At 37.8% G+C, this 20,924-nt stretch overlaps 1 protein-coding gene across 3 annotated transcripts in view; it reads left to right on the plus strand.

Moving 5' to 3' along the window:
- The window catches only part of LOC135197960 (reticulophagy regulator 3-like), a 131,415-nt gene that overhangs the window by 45,394 nt on the left and 65,097 nt on the right, over positions 1–20,924 (plus strand). The window contains exon 2 of one of the 3 annotated variants that reach the window (XM_064225259.1): positions 53–140. The exons of the other annotated variants lie outside the window; for them this stretch is intronic. Within the exon in view, the coding sequence (XP_064081329.1) occupies positions 91–140 (50 nt within the window). The 5' untranslated portion in view covers positions 53–90. The remainder of the gene's footprint in view (positions 1–52; positions 141–20,924) is intronic. 3 annotated transcript variants of the gene reach the window in all.

A 20,924-nucleotide genomic window follows, 5' to 3' on the forward strand; every position in this document is an offset into this window, starting at 1 on the left:
AATGTCGTGGAGTTAGCATTCCACTTTTTATATTCTTGTAGTTATATTTTAGGATGAGGTTGCCAGCCCAATGCTTTTGTCCATATCCTCATGTCACTGCCATCGAATGACAACCGCGCATCTAATACTTCACTGCGCAGGTCAGTGAAGACGCTGTCTCCGCAGCACTAAAGAATTTCCCTTTATTAGAATGATGATAAGAAAGTCACCCCGTATTGTTCATACCTTTAGCTCGAGTTCAAGGGGAAAAGGGCATATAATGCAAATACTATGTAATTGTAAAGTAAATGTAAGCCAAAATACAAAATGGCAGTCAATATTAATGAAATTTTTTATATATAGATATAAATTTACGTAACTGACTTCTTTCTTGCATAGTCGTGGCGTTTCTTGTTATCATGTTCGTCGGTGTCTGGGCCGGAGGCCTATTTTCCCCGGAGATGTATATGTGCAATCTAATGAGAAGGTACTCGAGATTAGGTTATTATCTGATGGTTCGGGAACTATCAGTCATCCACCTTGTCAGGCACGTGCTGTTGAGGCCTTTGAGTTCTCTGTAAAAGAAAGTTAATGAGATGGCTTTGTCTGTCACCTCTTTAAAACTACTGTGGTTAGAGGGCTGAAAGTTAGTATGTTGGTCATCTACCTTCCAATCATCAAACGTAACAAATTGCAGCCCTCTAGCCTCAGTAGTATTTATTTTATTAAATGTTAAAGTTAGCCATGATCGTGCGTCTGGCACCTTTATAAGTTTCAACAATACAGGCCACCACCGGGCCTTGGCTGAAAGTTTCATGCAACTTGTATGATGTACAGAAAACTATTGCGCCGAAGAAACTTTGGGGCATTTTTTTTTACACTGTTGTGACAAATTATGAAATATGGAAGCTAAATTTGTTATTAAAGCTTTTCGATTTGTTCAGGCCAATGAAAAGTTTGTTAAAAATCATCCCAATTCTGTTGTTCTGAATCAAGGAGTATTTTACTGCAAGTATTGTTTCGTAAATTACGTCTGGCTGTAATTATTACTGGCAGTGAGTTGTACGTACACCATTACAGTGAGGTTAGTTAATACTAGCAGTATTATTTGTACTAGTATTTGTATTTTTGGCGAAATCATGAAGAAAGACGGTAAAAACAAGCAGCTACATATTGTTTTTCTCTTTCATTATAATCTCTGAGGACCATTTTTAAGTGTTGCTTTTGGCTGTCACTTGCAAAATGAGTAACAAAATCATGGTGGTGGTTTTTAGTATCCCCATGGACTATTGTTTGCTCTCTCTTTGTCTGTCTGTCTGTCTGTCTGCTGTGATTGTCTCGCTTATCTTGTCATTACAATTCCACCTAAAAAGACTAAAGCTGAACTTCAGTCCTTTTCGACCTAAAAAAAACACTAACACTGAACATCAGTCCTTTTCGAGTAACGCGTTGTTCTCTTGTGATAAATATCCAAACATATAGATATAAATGACTTGTAGATTTATATTTAATGCAAAGCTCACGTTGTTTGAACAGGTTAGCTATTTGTTATTCCGTACCAGTTGCCATTTTATGTTGGCATGGAAAACAGAATCCCCATGTCTAGCGACGGCTTGAAGAAAAGAAGGGATGAAAAAAAGGGATGAAAAAAAAAATAATCACATTTAATTGGTATATTAATTTTATAGTCGTCTACAAAAATGGAAGTTGACACAAGACAGCATAAATTTATAAAAGGAAATTAGGTTACATTTACAATCTTTGGGCGGATGGGTCTTAAGCGTAACTTCCAAGTATTCTAGACTTATTTTTCTCGGTATTCTCACCACCAAGCGTGATATAAAACTAAGGAAACCCATCCTGTGTTCCAAAATGCCTCAAGATATAGATTCATCTTATCAGCTCTCATTCCTCCGTTCGGGGTTAGTGTCATCAGTGCGTGAGGTGCACTGTAGGCATTACTGAAGGTTCTTTGCGGCGTCCCTTCGCCCCCTAGCTGTAACCCCTTCCATTCCTTTCACTGTACCTCTGTTCATATGCTCTTTAGATAAGTCTCTATCAATCAACCAATCAAACCATCTTACTTTCCCCCCTCTCCCAACAAATGCTTGGTTTTCCTCCTGTTTACACATTTATAACCTTTGGACGATTAGTTTCTGTTTCAGCGCTGAATAACCTCTAAGGTCCTAGCGCTTGGCCTGGCCTTGGGCCAAAATTCTATATTCCAAATTCCATTCGTCTGGGCAGAACTGACAGTGTTGGTATACGACGAACATTCGTCTCCTCACCTCTCAGGCAGTCTGGGAATGTCATGTTGGAGGTTCTGGTAGGTCTGCATAAATAATAGAGCTTCTTCCTTCTGCTCTGCCCTGCTCTGCTTTGCTCTGCTCTGCTCTGCTCTGCTCTGCTCTGCTCTTGTCGGTGTGTTTACCGTAACGTCTGTGAGGCATATTGGGCGCGGGGCGGGAATAGATCAGAGTAAACAGGTAAACAAGTACACTGAAGATTGATAACTGGAAGGCTCTGCATGATATTAGGGTGAATACTCAGATTCTTGCATGTTGATGATTTTCGTTCACAGACAGATGATGCCTACTTGCAAGTTGCAAGTTCAATAGGACAGGATAGGAGGAGATGTTTTGGTAAAAAGTACTACTTCCTCTTTAATCGTTTATATATATATATATTCTACCCATTTATTTATTAATTTAGTAACTTATCTTTTTTTCTGATAACTGTTCTCGTTTTTTGCATTTCATAGCACCACCTGTAACTTCTTTCAAAGGATCTCCATATTCTTTGAAGCTTGAATTTCCAAGCAGTGGCCCTTGTAGGCGTGTTCCATATGAATAAGAGTGTATGTTCTGAATAATAATAATAATAATAATAATAATAATAATAATAATAATAAGGGGGAAGACAACCACCCAGAAATTCCTGAAGCCGAACCAAGTAAGAGACTCTGGGAAAACATATGGAGCAATCCGGTATCACACAACAAACATGCAACATGGCTCCAGGAAGTCAAGGAAGAAGAAACAGGGAGAATAAAACAAAGATTCACAGACATCACGACAGACACAGTCAGACACCAACTAAAGAAAATGCCAAACTGGAAAGCCCCAGGTCCCGATGAAGTCCATGGATACTGGCTCAAAAACTTCAAGGCCCTACACCCACGAATAGCAGAACAACTCCAGCATTGTATCTCAAATCACCAAGCACCCAAATGGATGACCACAGGAAGAACATCCTTAGTACAAAAGGATAAGAGTAAGGGAAATATAGCCAGTAACTACAGGCCTATCACCTGCCTACCAATAATGTGGAAGTTACTAACAGGTATCATCAGTGAAAGGCTATACAACTACCTAGAGGAGACAAACACCATCCCCCACCAACAGAAAGGCTGCAGAAGGAAGTGTAGGGGCACAAAAGACCAGCTCCTGATAGACAAAATGGTAATGAAGAACAGTAGGAGAAGGAAAACAAAACTAACCTCAGCATGGCATGGATAGACTATAAGAAAGCCTTCGACATGATACCACACACATGGCTAATAGAATGCCTGAAAATATATGGGGCAGAGGAAAATACCATCAGCTTCCTCAAAAATACAATGCGCAACTGGAATACAATACTTACAAGCTCTGGAATAAGACTAGCAGAGGTTAATATCAGGAGAGGGATCTTCCAGGGCGACTCACTGTCCCCACTACTCTTCGTAGTAGCCATGATTCCCATGACAAAAGTACTACTGGGAAGATGGATGCCGGGTACCAACTCAAGAAAAGAGGCAACAAAAATCAACCATCTGATGTTCATGGACGACATCAAGCTGTATGGTAAGAGCATCAAGGAAATAGATACCCTAATCCAGACTGGTAAGGATTGTATCTGGGGACATCAGGATGGAGTTTGGAATAGAAAAATGCGCCTTAGTCAACATACAAAAAGGCAAAGTAACGAGAACTGAAGGGATAAAGCTACCAGATGGAGCAACATCAAACACATAGATGAGACAGGATACAAAATACCTGGAATAATGGAAGGAGGAGATATAAAACACCAAGAGATGAAGGACACGATCAGGAAAGAATATATGCAGAGACTCAAGGCGATACTCAAGTCAAAACTCAACGCCGGAAATATGATAAAAGCCATAACACATGGCAGTGCCAGTAATCAGATACAGCGCAGGAATAGGGTGGAATGGACGAAGGCAGAACTCCGCAGCATAGATCAGAAAACCAGGAAACAAATGACAATACACAAAGCACTACACCCAAGAGCAAATACGGACAGACTATACATAACACGAAAGGAAGGAGGAGAGGACTACTAAGTATAGAGGACTGCGTCAACATCGAAAACAGAGCACTGGGGCAATATCTGAAAACCAGTGAAGACGAGTGGCTAAAGAGTGCATGGGAAGAAGGACTAATAAAAGTAGACGAAGACCCAGAAATATACAGAGACAGGAGAAAGACAGAAAGAACAGAGGACTGGCACAACAAACCAATGCACGGACAATACATGAGACAGACTAAAGAACTAGCCAGCGATGACAATTGGCAATGGCTACAGAGGGGAGAGCTAAAGAAGGAAACTGAAGGAATGATAACAGCGGCACAAGATCAGGCCCTAAGAACCAGATATGTTCAAAGTATGATAGACGGAAATAACATCTCTCCCATATGTAGGAAGTGCAATACGAAAAATGAAACCATAAACCACATAGCAAGCGAATGCCCGGCACTTGCACAGAACCAGTACAAAAAGAGGCATGATTCAGTGGCAAAAGCCCTCCACTGGAGCCTGTGTAAGAAACATCAGCTACCTTGCAGTAATAAGTGTGTACGAGCACCAACCTGAAGGAGTGATAGAAAACGATCAGGCAAAGATCCTCTTGGGACTATGGTATCAGAACGGATAGGGTGATGATACGTGCAAACAGACCAGACGTGACGTTGATTGACAAAGTCAAGAAGAAAAGTATCACTCATTGATGTCGCAATACCATGGGACACCAGAGTTGAAGAGAAAGAGAGGGAAAAAAATGGATAAGTATAAAGATCTGAAAATAGAAATAAGAAGGATATGGGATATGCCAGTGGAAATCGTACCCATAATCATAGGAGCACTAGGCACGATCCCAAGATCCCTGAAAAGGAATCTGGAAAAACTAGAGGCTGAAGTAGCTCCGGGCCTCATGCAGAAGAGTGTGATCCTAGAAACGGCACACATAGTAAGAAAAGTGATTGGACTCCTAAGGAGGCAGGATGCAACCCGGAACCCCACACTATAAATACCACCCAGTCGAATTGGAGGACTGTGATAGAGCAAAAAAAAAAAAAAAAAAAAAAAAAAAAAAAAAAAAAAAAAAAAAAAAAAAAAAAAAAAAAAAAAAAAAAAAATAATAATAATAATAATAATAATAATAATAATTGAAAAAGAAACCCACAAAATCACTTTGTAACTTGTTTACTTTTAAGTATTTACATTTATTTTTACTACACATTCGAGTACTTCAGGCCCTATCTGTGGCCCATTTTCAAGAGATGTTTGGGAAGTTAGTCTGGGTCAAGGGCCTTGACCCAGGCTAACATCCCAAACATCTCTTGAAAATGGGCCACAGATAGGGCCTGAAAGTACTCGAATGTGTAGTAAAAATAAATGTAAATACTTAGAAGTAAACAAGTTACAAAGTGATTTTGTGGGTTTCTTTTTCAATCTTCAGAAGAAAACTGAAAGAAGTTTTTGTTTGGTTAATAATAATAATAATGATAATAATAATAAACTGGAGAGGGTGTGGGAAGTTGTTGAAGGTTGAAAGTTATTGACAGTGAAATGCACGAGAAGTTATAAGTTCAAGGCCGACCCAGTGTTGTTTTCAAGGACAAACAATTTCTGAATGCTGCTTACGACGAGGGCTGATGGGAAATGCACGAAATAACAAAGAAAGCGATTGATTTGGCATTTTGTATTTCGTTAGGCGTGAGACCTTATCCTTTAAATGAGTCGTTATTATTATTATTATTATTATTATTATTATTGATTATTATTATTATTATTATTATTATTATTATTATTATTATTATTTATGAATTTCATCATGCATATTATTCAATGAATTTGAGAACTTCTCTTAGTTACAGGTAATTGCACTTGCACTTAACGTCATGTTTTTGCTAAGTTCGTCAGTTGAAATGTTGATAGATTTAAGTAGTAAATACATTAAGTCATTCTCTTGCAATTGCCAGTGGAATACGTTATGTTATTAGCTAATCTACTGAAATATGGAGGTGAAGGATTTGATTGCTTTTTAAATTAAAAAGGCTAAACCTGATGTTATTTTTTAATGTTTTAGTAGGCTAATATACATGTAGAGTTTTCCTGTAGGCTTTGCAGTTTGATGTATTTCGTTCTTGTTAACTTGTACTATGTTTGATTTTTTAAACCATGGTATTGTCAGCCCATTACTTATAGTGATACTGGTATTGTCAGCCCATTACTTATAGTGATACTGGTATTGTCAGCCCGTTACTTATGTATCACTACATAAGTATCAGCTAACATTCAGTAAAGACAATCGTATCAAGTATTATTAAATTCGCATATACAGGGTAACGATTGAGCGGTGTATATATATATATATATATATATATATATTATATATATATATATATCTATGATAATATATATATATATATATATATTATAAAGAATTGTCCGGAGAGGATTTTTTCCTTTAATTTTTATATTTTTTCTAGAAAATAACGATTTCATTAAGAACAGGTCAGTCATGTGCAGTAGTGATCTCTTTCGGTTACCTCTGTTATATTCTGTAACTTCTCTCAAATAAACACCATATTGTTAGGAAGCTTGGATGGTCCCTGTAGGCTTTTTCCATATGAATATGGAATTATCTTTTTAATTACTAAATAATAATAACTAATAATTTTGTTAATAAGTAATATCTAACAATAGCGAGATCTTACAGCGAATTGTTTCAATCTTGATTATTTGGATTGGCAAGGGGGATTACTCCACTCCCCACTCTTTACAGAAAGAGTTGTTTTTCAGTTCATCCAGTGTTTCCGAAAAGCTTTTGTGAAATTTGAAAGAAGGCGCCTCCGACGTTCTCAATCTTCCGAGCTCTCTCTCTCTCTCTTCTCTCTCTCTCTCTCTCTCTCTCTCTCTCTCTCTCGCAACAGTCATGCAATATATTTATCGATATCGTTTTTACCATTTGCCCACATGTCGTGTTGCAATGTCAGAGAGAATATAAAACATTGAAAAGTTCTCTCTCTCTCTCTCTCTCTCTCTCTCTCTCTCTCTCTCTCTCTCTCTCTCTCCAAAAAAGATAAAAATATATGATTTCATTGCACCTATGTGTTCCATTCCGGGAAGCTCAGTAACTTTCACTTCGGTACAAAGAACGTTGATCGCCTAGGAATGTTATATGATGTTGGCATATAATTCCCGCATAATATTTTATGCTAGTGATAGATGCTTAAGCCATTGAGTCGAGCAACCTCATCTTTAGGGTAAATGTCAAGTGATAAGCTAATATGGTGATTTGTTTGTTTTTATGGTGTTTTTACGTTGCATGGAACCAGTGGTTTTTCAGCAACTGGACCAACGGCTTTACGTGACTTCCGAACCACGTCGAGAGTAAACTTGTATCACCAGAAATACACATCTCTCACACCAATGGAATGCCCGGGAATCGAACTGGCGGCCACCGAAGTGGTACGCCAACACCATACCGAACACGCCACTGAGGCGCTGCTAATATGGCGATAAACAGAAAATCCATTTCCTGGGCAAACTCCACGCAGAAGAGAGAGAAATGCAGTGACGTAGCCCGTTGGTATGACATGACATGAAGTTCGTTTGCAGCGTCCTTTCGGCCCGTAGCTGCAACCTCTTTCATTCTTTTTTACTGTACTTCCTTCATGTACTCTCTCTTCCATCTTACTGACCTGCTTCTCCCAACAGCTGGTTCACATTGCAACTGCGAGGCTTTTCTCCTGCCACACGTTTCAAACCTTTCTTCTCTTAGTTTCCCCTTCAGCGCTGAATGGCCTCATAGGTCCCAGTGCTTGGCCTTTGGCCCATATTTTGTATTCCATATTCCAATCCTACCGTAAATTCATACGTAGTATACAATCGTCAATCAGAATGACTACTGCGCAATATAACATAGAAACGCAAATTATCGTATCAGAGTGATAAGAACAAAATCCGTTAAAAAAAAAAAAAAAAAAAAAAAAAAAAAAAAAAATATCCTCATTTTACTATCAAAGCCCCCCCCCCCCCCCCTCCCCCCCCCCCCCCCCCCCCTTCCCAATGACAGTAAAATGAGGAGACTTGTGTTTTTTCTGTAGTTTGCACTTGGAGCTAAAGTTTATCGGGTGTTGTCACAAATGTGATAAACGTTGGCGTGGATGATTAATGTGGGTCATGCTGATTTCGAGAATGTTTTGAATGGTTTACACTTAATTGGTGACGGCGCTTTTGGAGTCAAGGTCTATAGATCTTGGTTGAAGTTTTCAGTCGGTGAATTAAACATTCTCCGATGTGTTTATTATTATTATTATTATTATTATTATTATTATTATTATTATTATTATTATTATTATTATTATTCAGAAGATGAACCCCTTTCTTAAGGAACAACCACACGTGGGCCATTGACTAGAAATTCAAGCATCCAAGAATATGGAGTAAATTTGAAAGTTACGGATGATAATAGGAAATATAGAGAGAAGATTATTGATAAATAATAGGTAAATGGATAATGTAAGTAAATTGTTGAAAGACAATGTAAATTGTATCAGGGTGTAATGCATTGTTATTGTTGTAAGACTGTTTTCAGTTTCCACCTGAAGTGCATAGCATCATAGGTAACATCCGGTAATTGCCCATTTCAGCGTTCTTATTATTCGTATAATTGATGCCATGTTAATATCACAGGTTAATGAAAGCGATTGCGTTCCTCATATTGCAAAAAGGTTTTCCAACGAAAGAAAAAAATAAGTCATCTTTTGTTCAATGATGAGGATATTTTTCTGCATACAAAATTCAAGAAAAACAGCAGTTGAGAAAAGATGTCAATACTGATGGAATATATCCCATTACCAAAAAAAAAAAGAATTTTTTTTTATTGTTGTATTAATGTGTGCATGTAACTGAAGACGGTTTTTCATGTGAACATGAATTGATTGGAACATGGAAAATCAGACCACAATAATTATTTTGAGTGCTACTTTCTCACAGAAGGGAGACCCAAACATAACGAAGAATGTTCCTGTCACCATGAAGCCCCGACCTGAAGAACTTTGGTTACATTCTCTCATTATTGAGGTGCATTTCATCCGCCAGCTGGCATTTTGAGCAAGCAGGATTTGTGACGTGTGGAAACAGAGCAGAGCAGACTCATAATTGACAGAGTAACAGGTTACAGGACTCAAGAGTATTCCTATATTAGTGTTATAAACTTTTACTGTAGAGGACGAGTAGAGAGGCTCCCGTGGCAGGAGTCTTGAGGCTCGATCTTGAACTTAATTGGAGTCGAAGAGAGATTAGCAGTAAACAAAACGGGTCTAATCACCCTGAAGTGAAAAACATCTGTACGCTCGCGGGTTTTCCGGTTTCTTAGAGCACAGAATTCATGCTTAGTACTTTATAAAGTAGGCAGTTTTACTCTTCATTGGTAAATCTGTTTCAAACTAAGATGAAGAGTAGGAAATCAAGATAAAGAATAAAGGGGATAAACGGGTTGATTTTGCATGGAATTGGTGGGATTTGTCGTTACGTTACGTAATTGGCCTACACACACACACACACACACACACACACACACACACATATATATATATATATATATATATATATAGTATATAATATATATAGATATATATATATATATAAACTGAATCACGAAAGTTAGGAACGTGATAAATCCATAAATAAAGATATATGCCACGTGGCATATATCTTTATATATATATATATATATATATATATATATATATATATATATATATATATATATAGTATATATATTAATATATATATAATAATTGAACAAAAAGTTAAAGCCACGAAGGAAAATTGAAACACCAAGTTCGTATAATCATCAGTTTTTTTTTTTATTTCTTCGTGATTTAAATCAAATATATATATATATATATATATATATATATATATATATATATATATATATATATATATATATATATATATATATATATTTATATATATATATATATTTTCGTTAAAAGCAATTGCTTTAGTGGCATCAATAAGTTTCTTGCAGGTATCTTCATACCGACGAAGTTTTTTCCGATTCTCGTTCGTCAATTTCTGGTGAAATATACGCAGACTTCCTTCTTTCCATTTATTGAATTTTGTCACGACAGCTGTTTCGCCTTATGGCATTATCAAGCGACTACTGACTTACAATCTGACCTTTCGGCCTATTTATCTCATCGTGTGGGAGGTATGACCTCGAGGTATGGGTACTGGTTAGTCTAGGATTAACAGCTTAAGGGCGTTGTTTTAGTTACAAAGAATATAAGGACATATGTACTGCGACAATAAGAGTGAAAGTTTAAACGTGTTAAATAAATATTCAAAATACAATGCCAATGTGCTAGAGTTTCCTTAAATGTATGTTTAAAAGTTTAATATGTTACATGTTGGTTTTAGATAAAAATTACAAAATTACATACAGGAATGAAAATGAATATAGAAATCTAAATACGGGAGTACAAATATATGTATATATTTTATAGCATGCATAAAGGTACAAGAGATAATTTCTGTTTATACATAAATGTGTATGATTTAAATTTGAGTGTGTGTGTGTGTGTGTGTGTGTATGTCCAAAATGGTCTACGTTGGTTAACGGTTGCTGATTCGTGTTGGGGCGGGTCTCAGCGACCTGAGTAAGGATGTTACTTGACTTTCGCTGACGCTGGGTCTTCTCATGCCTTCCAAGGGGCGCGATGTTCTCGGTGGATTGGGGCGCGCTGTCTGGTCCCTGTTGGCTTGGGTATTCCTTCTCCTGCTGGAGGGGAGTATATGGTCCGATTCTTGTTGGACGTTCAAGGTCGGCTTCTGAATAGCGATGCTCACTGCTTCCGTTATTAAGAGGCGACCGTAGTTGTCTTCTCTGTGTACGACCTGGGTGCCTTCTATGAGCTCTTGTAGAGATGGCTTCCTCTGTTGTGAACATCTATTGTAATGTTGATGGATGGCCCCTTTATTTCTATGAGCCAGCAGACGTCTCCGAAGGGTCGTTGTAGTGTGCCCGATGTAGTGTTTTGGCTGTGAGGTTTACACACCTCCTGGACAAGTAAATTTGTAAAACTACATTCGTGCACATCTCCTTCGGTCCCCCCGGAGCGGTGCTGTTCTTCATTATTAAGGCTGCTACAAGGTTGGGCTTACTATATATCCTGAGGCTTATTTTATGGTAAGGGGCTTTGGGGTTACGCCTCTGTTTATTATCCCGCGTAGTGTGCAGCAATCCTCCTTGTATGCAGACCCATAATGTACACGATGGTAAATAATCAAGTTTTCCTCGTTTTTCGCCATGGTGTTGGGTTGGTAAAATTCGTCCATTTTCTTTTTTATTGCTGCTTCGATAATTTGATCTGCATACCCGTTGTTTGTCAGCAGTTGGCGAATTCGGTCGAGTTCGTTATGTATATCTTTCCATGATGAGCTGTGTGTGAAGGTTCTGTTGACATACGCACTCAATCGACAAAGCCTTTTTTAATATTGCGTCCCGGGAGGCACATGCCCGCAAAGCCACCCGATCCCCGCGTGCCGTTCAAGCAACGCCCAGCGTTCGTTGCTTTCGTATACGTCGTCTTAAACTGTCCTTCTTGTTGTTTTACCAGGACATCAAGAAATGGCAAAGTCTTCTGCTGGCTGTGCTCTGTGGTGAGTTGAGCACTGAGTTTCTTTTCAGAGCATCTGCTAGTTTTTTGGTATCTTCAGGCTCTTTTATTGTGACGAATATATCGTCGATGTACCGCCCATAAATCCTAGGTTTTAGATGTTCTCTAAAGGTCCTTTCTTCGACGGTGGCCATGTACATATTTGCAAAGAGGACCCCTAGTGGGGATCCCATGGCGACTCCGTCTACTTGTCGAAATAATTCCCCCTGATGAGAGAGGAAAGGGGCTTCTGTAGTGCTAGCTTTCAGCATCTCTCGGAGAACATCTTCGGAAATGGGCAGCGGGTTCTTCTCGGACCTGTATACACGATCAAGAATGATGTCGATCGTTTCTTCGACGGGAACGTTCGTAAACAAACTCTCCACGTCGAGTGAGGCAATGTCGTCTTCTGGTCCTTTTTCCTGTAGGAGATCAATAAACTCCACCGCTGATTTCAGTGAATATGCTTTTAACGAAAATTGTATTAGAGAAAAACTATGCCCTAAAAAGTGTATAATATATATTATAATAATATATATAATATATATATATACATATATATATATATATATATATACTTTTGTGCATTAATACAATTAATAACAGGACCTCATTTAAGTGATGATGTATTCTATATATATCTATCTACTATTAATATATATTATAATATAATATATATATACATCATCACTTAAATGAGGTCCTGTTATTAATTGTATTAATGCACAGAGATGAGTTTATGTGTGTGTATGAGAGAGAGAGAGAGAGAGAGAGATTTACAGGTTAGACAGGATGTGTTTTATTGACAAAATCTGGTTGGTTCTGGGTATGGTGTATACTGTATTGAAAGAGGCAGGCAGCCTTACAGCAGCTCCCCTAAAGCAGCCAGCAGTAGTGAGTATCAGGTTCCTGGGGGAAATATCAGTACGGTATCGAGACAAAGAGACCACGTGGCTTCAGGGATCACGTGGTTCTTTGTTTTGAGCGGAAATATTTCTTCAGCTTTTAGGTAAACTTTATAGAAAAAAATATATATATTATTATTTGAGTTTGAAACCTCATGTTTCACTGTTGCGACTTTGAGGTCGTGATAGATGATTACAAGAACAGTTTTTATACTCGACCCCAGTGGTTTAAACTTGAGTCGTCGTCTTCGATTTCCGGCCATTACTTTCTGTGGACACTAATTTATCCATGGCGTGAATATCAGTGGGACTTTAGTTATCTTGGTGTGGAATTGGAAATAAAAGCACCGTTGGATAGTTTTTGGTAACTTAAGATTCGCGCTAATGTCGCTAAATTCACCAGATTTCAAAAATTTCAATGAAGCTATTTGTGGAAAATTTGACTGTTCTTGTTGACTCAAACTTGACAATTTTAAGTGTTATGATAAGATGCTTAACAAAGTTAATTTCGAAAATTGTCTTTGATGTACATGTTTATTTAAATTGTTTACTCCTCTTCGCGAAATTATGAAACTTATTTCCGCAAATAATGACAAACTTTTATATGTAAATGGGTAGGTTAGTCATTTCAGAGTTGCGAAAATCACGTGCCTTGCTTTTATTCAAATATGGAAGATGTCTTTATTATTTCGGAGTTTGTCGATGTTCCTGTATTCCAGTACTTGCCATTGTTTTTACCCTCGTGATGATAGGCTGACGATGTTATCGTAAGTAACCGAACCTGGTAGGGAAGTTGTTTATGTCTTCACGGGAAATCGCATTTGATAGTCATCCATTTTGAAGAAACAGGGAGCCCCTTAAGACCCCACCTTCCGTCGTAAAGGTATTTTATTAATCTGTTTCGAGCCCTGTGTCCCTGTCCATTTGGGGTATTATAATCTGGTCGCCAAATTTCCTGCTTTGTGTGTCCTGAAACTCATTCATTCACCCAGTGACCAGTCTTAAATTTATAGTGTACCCTTTTATCATTCATTACTTGTTCGTTTACCTTTTCAAACACAAGAAGAACTGTAAGGAAAGTTAGTTACATAAGGAAACATGAAAAGAAACAGAATCTCGTATGGGCAAACGTTTAGTATTTGTTTGGCAGTTTTTAAAGGATATGGCATAATCTTCATGAAAGGAACAGCTACTTTCGGACTTTCTTTGATGTCTCCCAGGTTTACTATAGTACTCCATTCGTTCGTTTTAGATTAACCGCGCTTTGTGCCCGCTTTGTAATTTGGCGCTAGGCTGCCTGTAAACATTGGGTTTGGGATGATCGCGTCTTCCATAGATCCTTAACAACCCCCACCCCCAACCCAACCCCCAACCCCACCTCCCACAGGTCTCGATAAAGATATTTTCTATCACTTTATAATACAAAAGCAAAATCAAAGAGATATAGGTCAAGTGTAATTTATAGGTACAAGTCAGTAGGCGGACAGTACGCCAGATTAATGTAGATTATCGTGTGGAATTTGACCTCGAGGTTATTACCCAAGCTGGACCTTTTTGGATTAGGGCGAGGGGCCTAATTCGGCGGGATGGGAAACATGGCAACGCCGCTGATGATAGGAAAGCCTCATCAGCCTTTCGCTGTTTCGCACCTGGGGTATAATGGCTTACACAGTTGGTCAGTCAGTACTGGAAGTTAAGCCTGAGCAGAGGATTTGTGTAATGAACGGGAAAAGTTTCCTTCTTTTATTTATTTTTTATTTATTTATTTATTTATTTATTTATTTATTTATTTATTTTTGAGAGAGCTTACCTATGTATTGATTACTGCAAGCTGACGTTTGTAGGTAGCTGTTTCTTTCGTCCAGTTTCATTCCCCGTCCGGGAGACGTTTGTAGTCCTCTTGTAGGTTTTGTTATATTTAAAAAGAATGGATACGGAAACCTTTATTTCAGATAGCAATGCAGCTCATTATCGTAATGCTGTACACTTCAAGAGAGAGAGAGAGAGAGAGAGAGAGAGCCGTGATTGGCATTGTTTGCCTCTGGTAAACAGATTATGGCGGGGCCTGGCAGCAGCCTCTTGGCGAAGCGTCATTAAATCGATTTATGTTTCTCGTCCTCTTTCCCGTCTTTCTTTTATCCGCGTCCCTTATTTTCGAGTTTGTGTTATAGTCCAACGTACCGAATCGGATGGGCCATTCAAGGGCTCCAAACGACCGAGGTCAATATTATATGCCGATACCATTCGAGGTCGTAAAATTGAAAGTATAATAATAATAATAATAATAATAATAATAATAATAATAATAATTTGACCGGAGAGACTGTCGATGTATTATTGTATCCCGCGATTTAAATGCTTTTGGTGATATCCGAATTATTTTCAGAGAGCAAGACATTTCAACTTTATCTTTTCCCTCTTGGGGTTAGATCCATAAACCCTCAGCCCTTGTCGATTGTTTTCTGTGGTGCCCCGCCTGAGGGCTTTAGACCGAGACTACCGAGTTCACGTCGTTCCCAGACCCTGTGGGTGTTTTAATTATACAGCCTAATTTATGCTTTTCTCTTTACTGACCGGAAACTTCTCAGAGCAGCCAGCGTGTTAGGGAAGCCTCGAAAACATTCAGTGAATTAGAACTGCAGTTTATAATAGTAGTCATATACTGCAATGCTTAACTATGCTCAACACTATATAACACCAAGTACCAGACTTCAGCCAGACCCCTTTCCCTTCCGAACTTCCTTCCTCTTTTCCCGTTGGTCACCTTCCGGTCAAACCGGTTCCTCAACTTAATATTAGGGGGGAAGGGGCCCCTGCTGATATCTCTGCTGTTGCCTAGGTACAGTAGGAAGCGTCCCAGACAGACAAAAAAAAGATGAGGAAACAGTTAATAGAAAGAAATGATTACACAGCTAACATCCGAATACGCGTTTTTTACATGTATAGTTATTATTATGCTGCTGATGCCTCATATGTCAATTTTCTTTTTTGGAAACCGGTAACCCATCAAAGTTCTGTAGTGAAACAGTTTGTGCGGGGTTCATTAAAAATACCTGTGTAGGAAGTATTTACAAAGGATAGCTGATTGTAGGATGTGGTTTCGACTGTTCAGTTAGTTACAGAAGTTAGGAAATATTCTATAAAAGGGGTTTCGTGAATGTCTTAGATTCTCAGCGTAGCTTTGGGTTAATTTTTATAATGTGGTAGGTTTTGCTGCCATAATTAAATTGTGAGGGGATACTTAAATTTGATTTTTCTCAAGGTTAGCCTTATCTAGTGAAACCGACAATCGAATACAGACCCACTTTGAGGTTTTGTTTTCTGGAAAGCATTGTTGTTTCTGATGAAGCAAATTGGTGTAGAAATGACTTATTTTATTCTAATCATATTGTGATTGAACAAAATTATAAAATACCTAATGGATTGTTCATAGTATATAATAATAATATATATATATATTATATATATTATTAATATTATATATATATATATATATATTATATATATATATAGTACTGGTATATATATATATGACTGGTAAAAATGTTCTGTAACAACAGAATTCCATCTAATAAAAGGAGCCCATAAAAACACCAAAATATAGAGAGGAAAGTACTATATTTCAGAGACTGCTGTCTCTCTCTTCAGGTATATGAATGAGAAAAGTTTACAGAAAAGGTGGTATTTATACCAAGAGATCCGTCCACAAGTAAGCCAATTTAGGTCACCCCCGCTGATAATCTTCCTTTAATCTTCTTAAGCGTTGGTTGAATATATATATATATATATATATATATATATATATATATATATATATATATATATATATATATACACAGAGAGAGAGAGAGAGACGAGAGAGAGATGAGAGAGAGAGAGAGAGAGATTTTTTTTGGTGAAGGAATCACGATGGATAACCTGTGAGTACTTTGTCATGTGAATGATCAACCTTGCCTCTTGTACGTATGTATGGATATCGAATCGTGTGTGTGTGTGTGTTTGTTTCTTTGTTTACTCATGACCTTTAAGGATATATTACTATCCAGCGGGACCCCGTATCCCTGTCCCCATCTACGTTTTTATCTCTGATCACAGGTGGACTCTTCTCCAATGACTGACTGGACTCGGATTGCAATATGCCGTGACAAGGAGACTCTCTCTCTCTCTCTCTCTCTCTCTTCTCTCTCTCTCTTCTCTCTCTCTCGCTCTCTCTCTCTCTCTCTCTCTCTCAGGTCATTGTTTATGCATTTCTTACGACTTTGTTATTGTGTTGAAAATTACCGTAGTTGTATGTTTGACACGAAGGGCAAATTCTTTTCTGGGTTTGCTTTCTCATTGGTCCTTTTTGTATTATGTTCAGATATTTATTCCACGTTTCCTTTTCCCCTGTTTACACCTCTTAATTCATTATGCAGTTACTATCCCTTCATTTGCATGTTTATTACTTCTGGCGAATATTCCCTCACAGGTATTTAGTTCCTGTTGAGTTATTTTCTTCCACACCGTCTCGTATTTCTGTCATTTTCTTTTTTCTCTCTCTCTCGCCTTACATCACTCCAGTCATCATATATACGCACGCTCCGTTTCCTCCTGCTTTCATTGAGGATATTAGATTACCCCCTTCTTACTCTTTACCTGCTCTCTTTATTTGTACCTTCCTCTCGTCATTACCTCTCTTCCCCCTTCCCTCATCCCATCCCCTACTCTGTCGTCCACCCTATCCGGTAAATCTCGGCTGGAAGGCAGACGACAGTGTATGAAAATGAAGGCCATAAAAAATCAGACCTTGGTTATATTTATGGCGCAGTTTCCCCCCTGTCCGGTTGTCAGCTACGGTAATAGCGCAGTGCATCTAGTAAAGAAGAGGGCACATTTGGAATAGAGGGAAAATTTTGAGGGCGTTGTGTGTCGGGGAAAGATGATGTACATCTTGTCTGCCACTATGAGAGAGAGAGAGAGAGAGAGAGAGAGATTTTTGTAGATTAAGCTATCTGTTTGCTGCATATGCTGGTGTAATCTGATATTTATTTGTGCTGAGATGGATGGATTGTGCCTGAAATGTCCATTTTAAATATATTTTTGGAGAGAGAGAGAGAGAGAGAGAGAGAGAGAGAGAGAGAGAGAGAGAGAGAGAGAGAGAGAGAGAAATTGTTGCAGATTAAGCTAACAATATGCTGGTATCAATGTTTATTTAAGCTAGGTTAGATAGTCGTTCCTGAAATGTCCAGTATATAATATTTATTTCTCTAGAGAGAGAGAGAGAGAGAGAGAGAGAGAGAGAGACTGCTGTCTGTAGATTAAGGTATCCATATGTTGGTACCATCTGATGTTTATTTAAGCTGGGATAGATAGAGAGATAATCGTGCCTGAAATAGCCAGTTTCTAACATATATGTATTTTCTGAGTTTTAACCCAAAGCGTTGCGTCATTCAGCCTTAATTCTCTCCGGACTGGACCTCTGCACCCGTTCGTCCTTGGAGCCTTTGGACCGTCCTGCTTTAAAGAAGCTCCTTCTCTGTCTTCACGAAAAGGGGCCGTTTTTGCCTCTCTTTTACTCTTCCCTCCTTTATTTGTATTCCCTCCTTTTCCATACCCTGTTGGTCCTTGCTTGTGGTTTTCCTTGGCGTTTTGTAACTAGGTCATTTCTTGTCGTGCGCTTTCTGACTTTTAAAAGGATGAGTATCAAAGAAAGGCTTTTATTTATGAAATTGTGCTGTCTTGAAGTAATTCTTTTTTAGCAGTTTCTTTGTATTGTTTCCAAATAATTCTTTTTGATAGTTTTCTTCTATTGTTTTCCAATAATTACTTTTGATTACAATCTTTTCGTATTATTTTCCCGTAATACTTTTTATCAATTTCTTTATTGTTTTCAAATAATTCTTTTTAACAATTACTTTGTATTGCCTTCAAATAATATTTTTAATAATTTCTTTGTATTGCTTTCAAATTCTTTTTAGCAGTTTCGTTCTATTGTTTTCAGATAATACATTTTAGCCATTTCTATGTATTGTTTTCTAATAATTCTTTTTAACAACATCTTTGTATTGTTTTCAAATCATCCTCTTTTGTATTGTTTTGAAATAACTCTTTTTAACCATTTTTTAAAAACCTGTTCCAAGACCACTGCGGCACGCAAGCTTGCCTTATAACATCGAAAGTTCTGCACAGATTTCACGTGCGACCGAGATAGGAAATTTTCTTGTTTTAAAGTTTTTATTCTAAATTATATACATGTATTTTTTTAAGAAGTCGCGTGCCGGCATGGAGAATGTATTCTTTTTTTATTTCCATTCCTCGATATTGGATTTCTATTCATAGGGTGAATAGAGGTTACCAAGTCTCGAGGAAGAATTTCTTTTTGTCGAAGGTGGTCTTCTGATTTTTAATATTTTCTGTCGGGTTTGTCTGAGTTCATGATCGTGGTTGGTCGTTCTGGGTGTTTTTACATTTACTGTCTCGCACTTGTGCTTATATATATATATATATATATATATATATATATATATATATATATATATATATATATATAGATATATATATAAATATGTGTGTATATACTATAATATATATATATATATAATATATATATAGATATATATAATATATATAAGTTTTTGTATGTTTGTTTTCAAATTAACATAACAACATGCAACACGATAAATATTTACTATATATATATGCATATATATATATATATATATATATTATATATATAGATGTGTGTGTATGTAGATCTTTATAGTTTCAACACTTGTTTACCGCATAGGAAGTTTTATTTGAATTTACTTTTATTTTTTTCTAGTTTTGGGAAGACTGGTTGATTGAGTGATTAGTTCTTGCTGGCGTCGCAACGACGAGGTTATTGACACCAGGGAAAACTAATCTCTGGCCGATGAATATTGGAGATAAAATGTTGGGTCCCAGGTTCGATACCGTGGGTTCGGGGGGGGGCGGGTGATTGACATCTCATCTTTTACTTAAACGGGTGTGTCAATTTCCGTTTCAGTGCTGAATGACCTCTATAGGTCCCAGCGCTTGGCCTTTAGCCTCAATTCTGTGTTCTGTATTCTACACGATGATTCAGCAGTTAAATGATGAATTTAACGGCCATCTGCATTATTATTTCTGTGGGGCGCCGCCCACCTCTGTTACGGGAAACATCTGCTTTTACCGCTGTCCAGGTATTTTGACGGTTTGATCCCTGTCGTGTGCTAGATGCCCGTAGATAATGGAGTTATACCCTGAACTGAACAGCTGTGGGTGTCCAATGCAAAACATCTGCTTCCGCCGTCTGTTTTTGGATCGAATCGCTCGAAGGTCCGCTTTATCGATGAAACATTAATGCTCCCGTGGTAACTTGCTGCTAGAAATTAGATGTATATAGTGTTTTTCACGTTCCAATTGGCTTTGAAATCCAGAGGAAGGGTCAAGCAAATACTATTACTCGCGCAGATTCCTTGATCAGGCCAGGTGACCTTTTCGAAATTTTCGTCTGGAAATGTTTTGAAAAAGGTTACTTCATTCGTCGACAAACCTCTCTCGGTCCTTCTTATGGGTGCTTATAGTAACCCCCGATTGTAAAATCTCGGAATTCTATAATGTGTACATTTGCCCATCTTGTCGCGCCGGATGTTAGTGGCTCCGAGAGAGAGAGAGAGAGAGAGAGAGAGAGAGAGAGAGAGAGAGAGAGAGAGAATAGGTTTACTTATGCTGCTTCTTGCCGGGGGGCGGGAGTTTTTTTTTTTTTTCAAACTATTAGTTTAAAAATCTGCTGAAATTAAAACCAAACTGTAACCATTTGTAAAGTGTGGCGACCATTGGATGTCTACATATGTCATGAGAGCGAAGATTGGCCGTACCACTTAAGAGAGAACTGTGTAATCGTTTTCACATTGAAGACTCGAGGCACACCAGTATGTGTGTGTGTGTGTGTGTGTGTGTGTGTGTGTGTGTGTGTGTGCTAATATAACTCCTTACATATATCAGTGGACTAGTATTCAGGTTTACGGTTCATATTTAAGCAGCAGAAGAAAATTTGGAAACGTTCTATGTAAGATTTTTGAACAGTTATTTAGGTCATTTT

Source organism: Macrobrachium nipponense, chromosome 21 (assembly GCF_015104395.2).
Source record: "Macrobrachium nipponense isolate FS-2020 chromosome 21, ASM1510439v2, whole genome shotgun sequence".
Lineage (NCBI taxonomy): Eukaryota > Metazoa > Arthropoda > Malacostraca > Decapoda > Palaemonidae > Macrobrachium > Macrobrachium nipponense.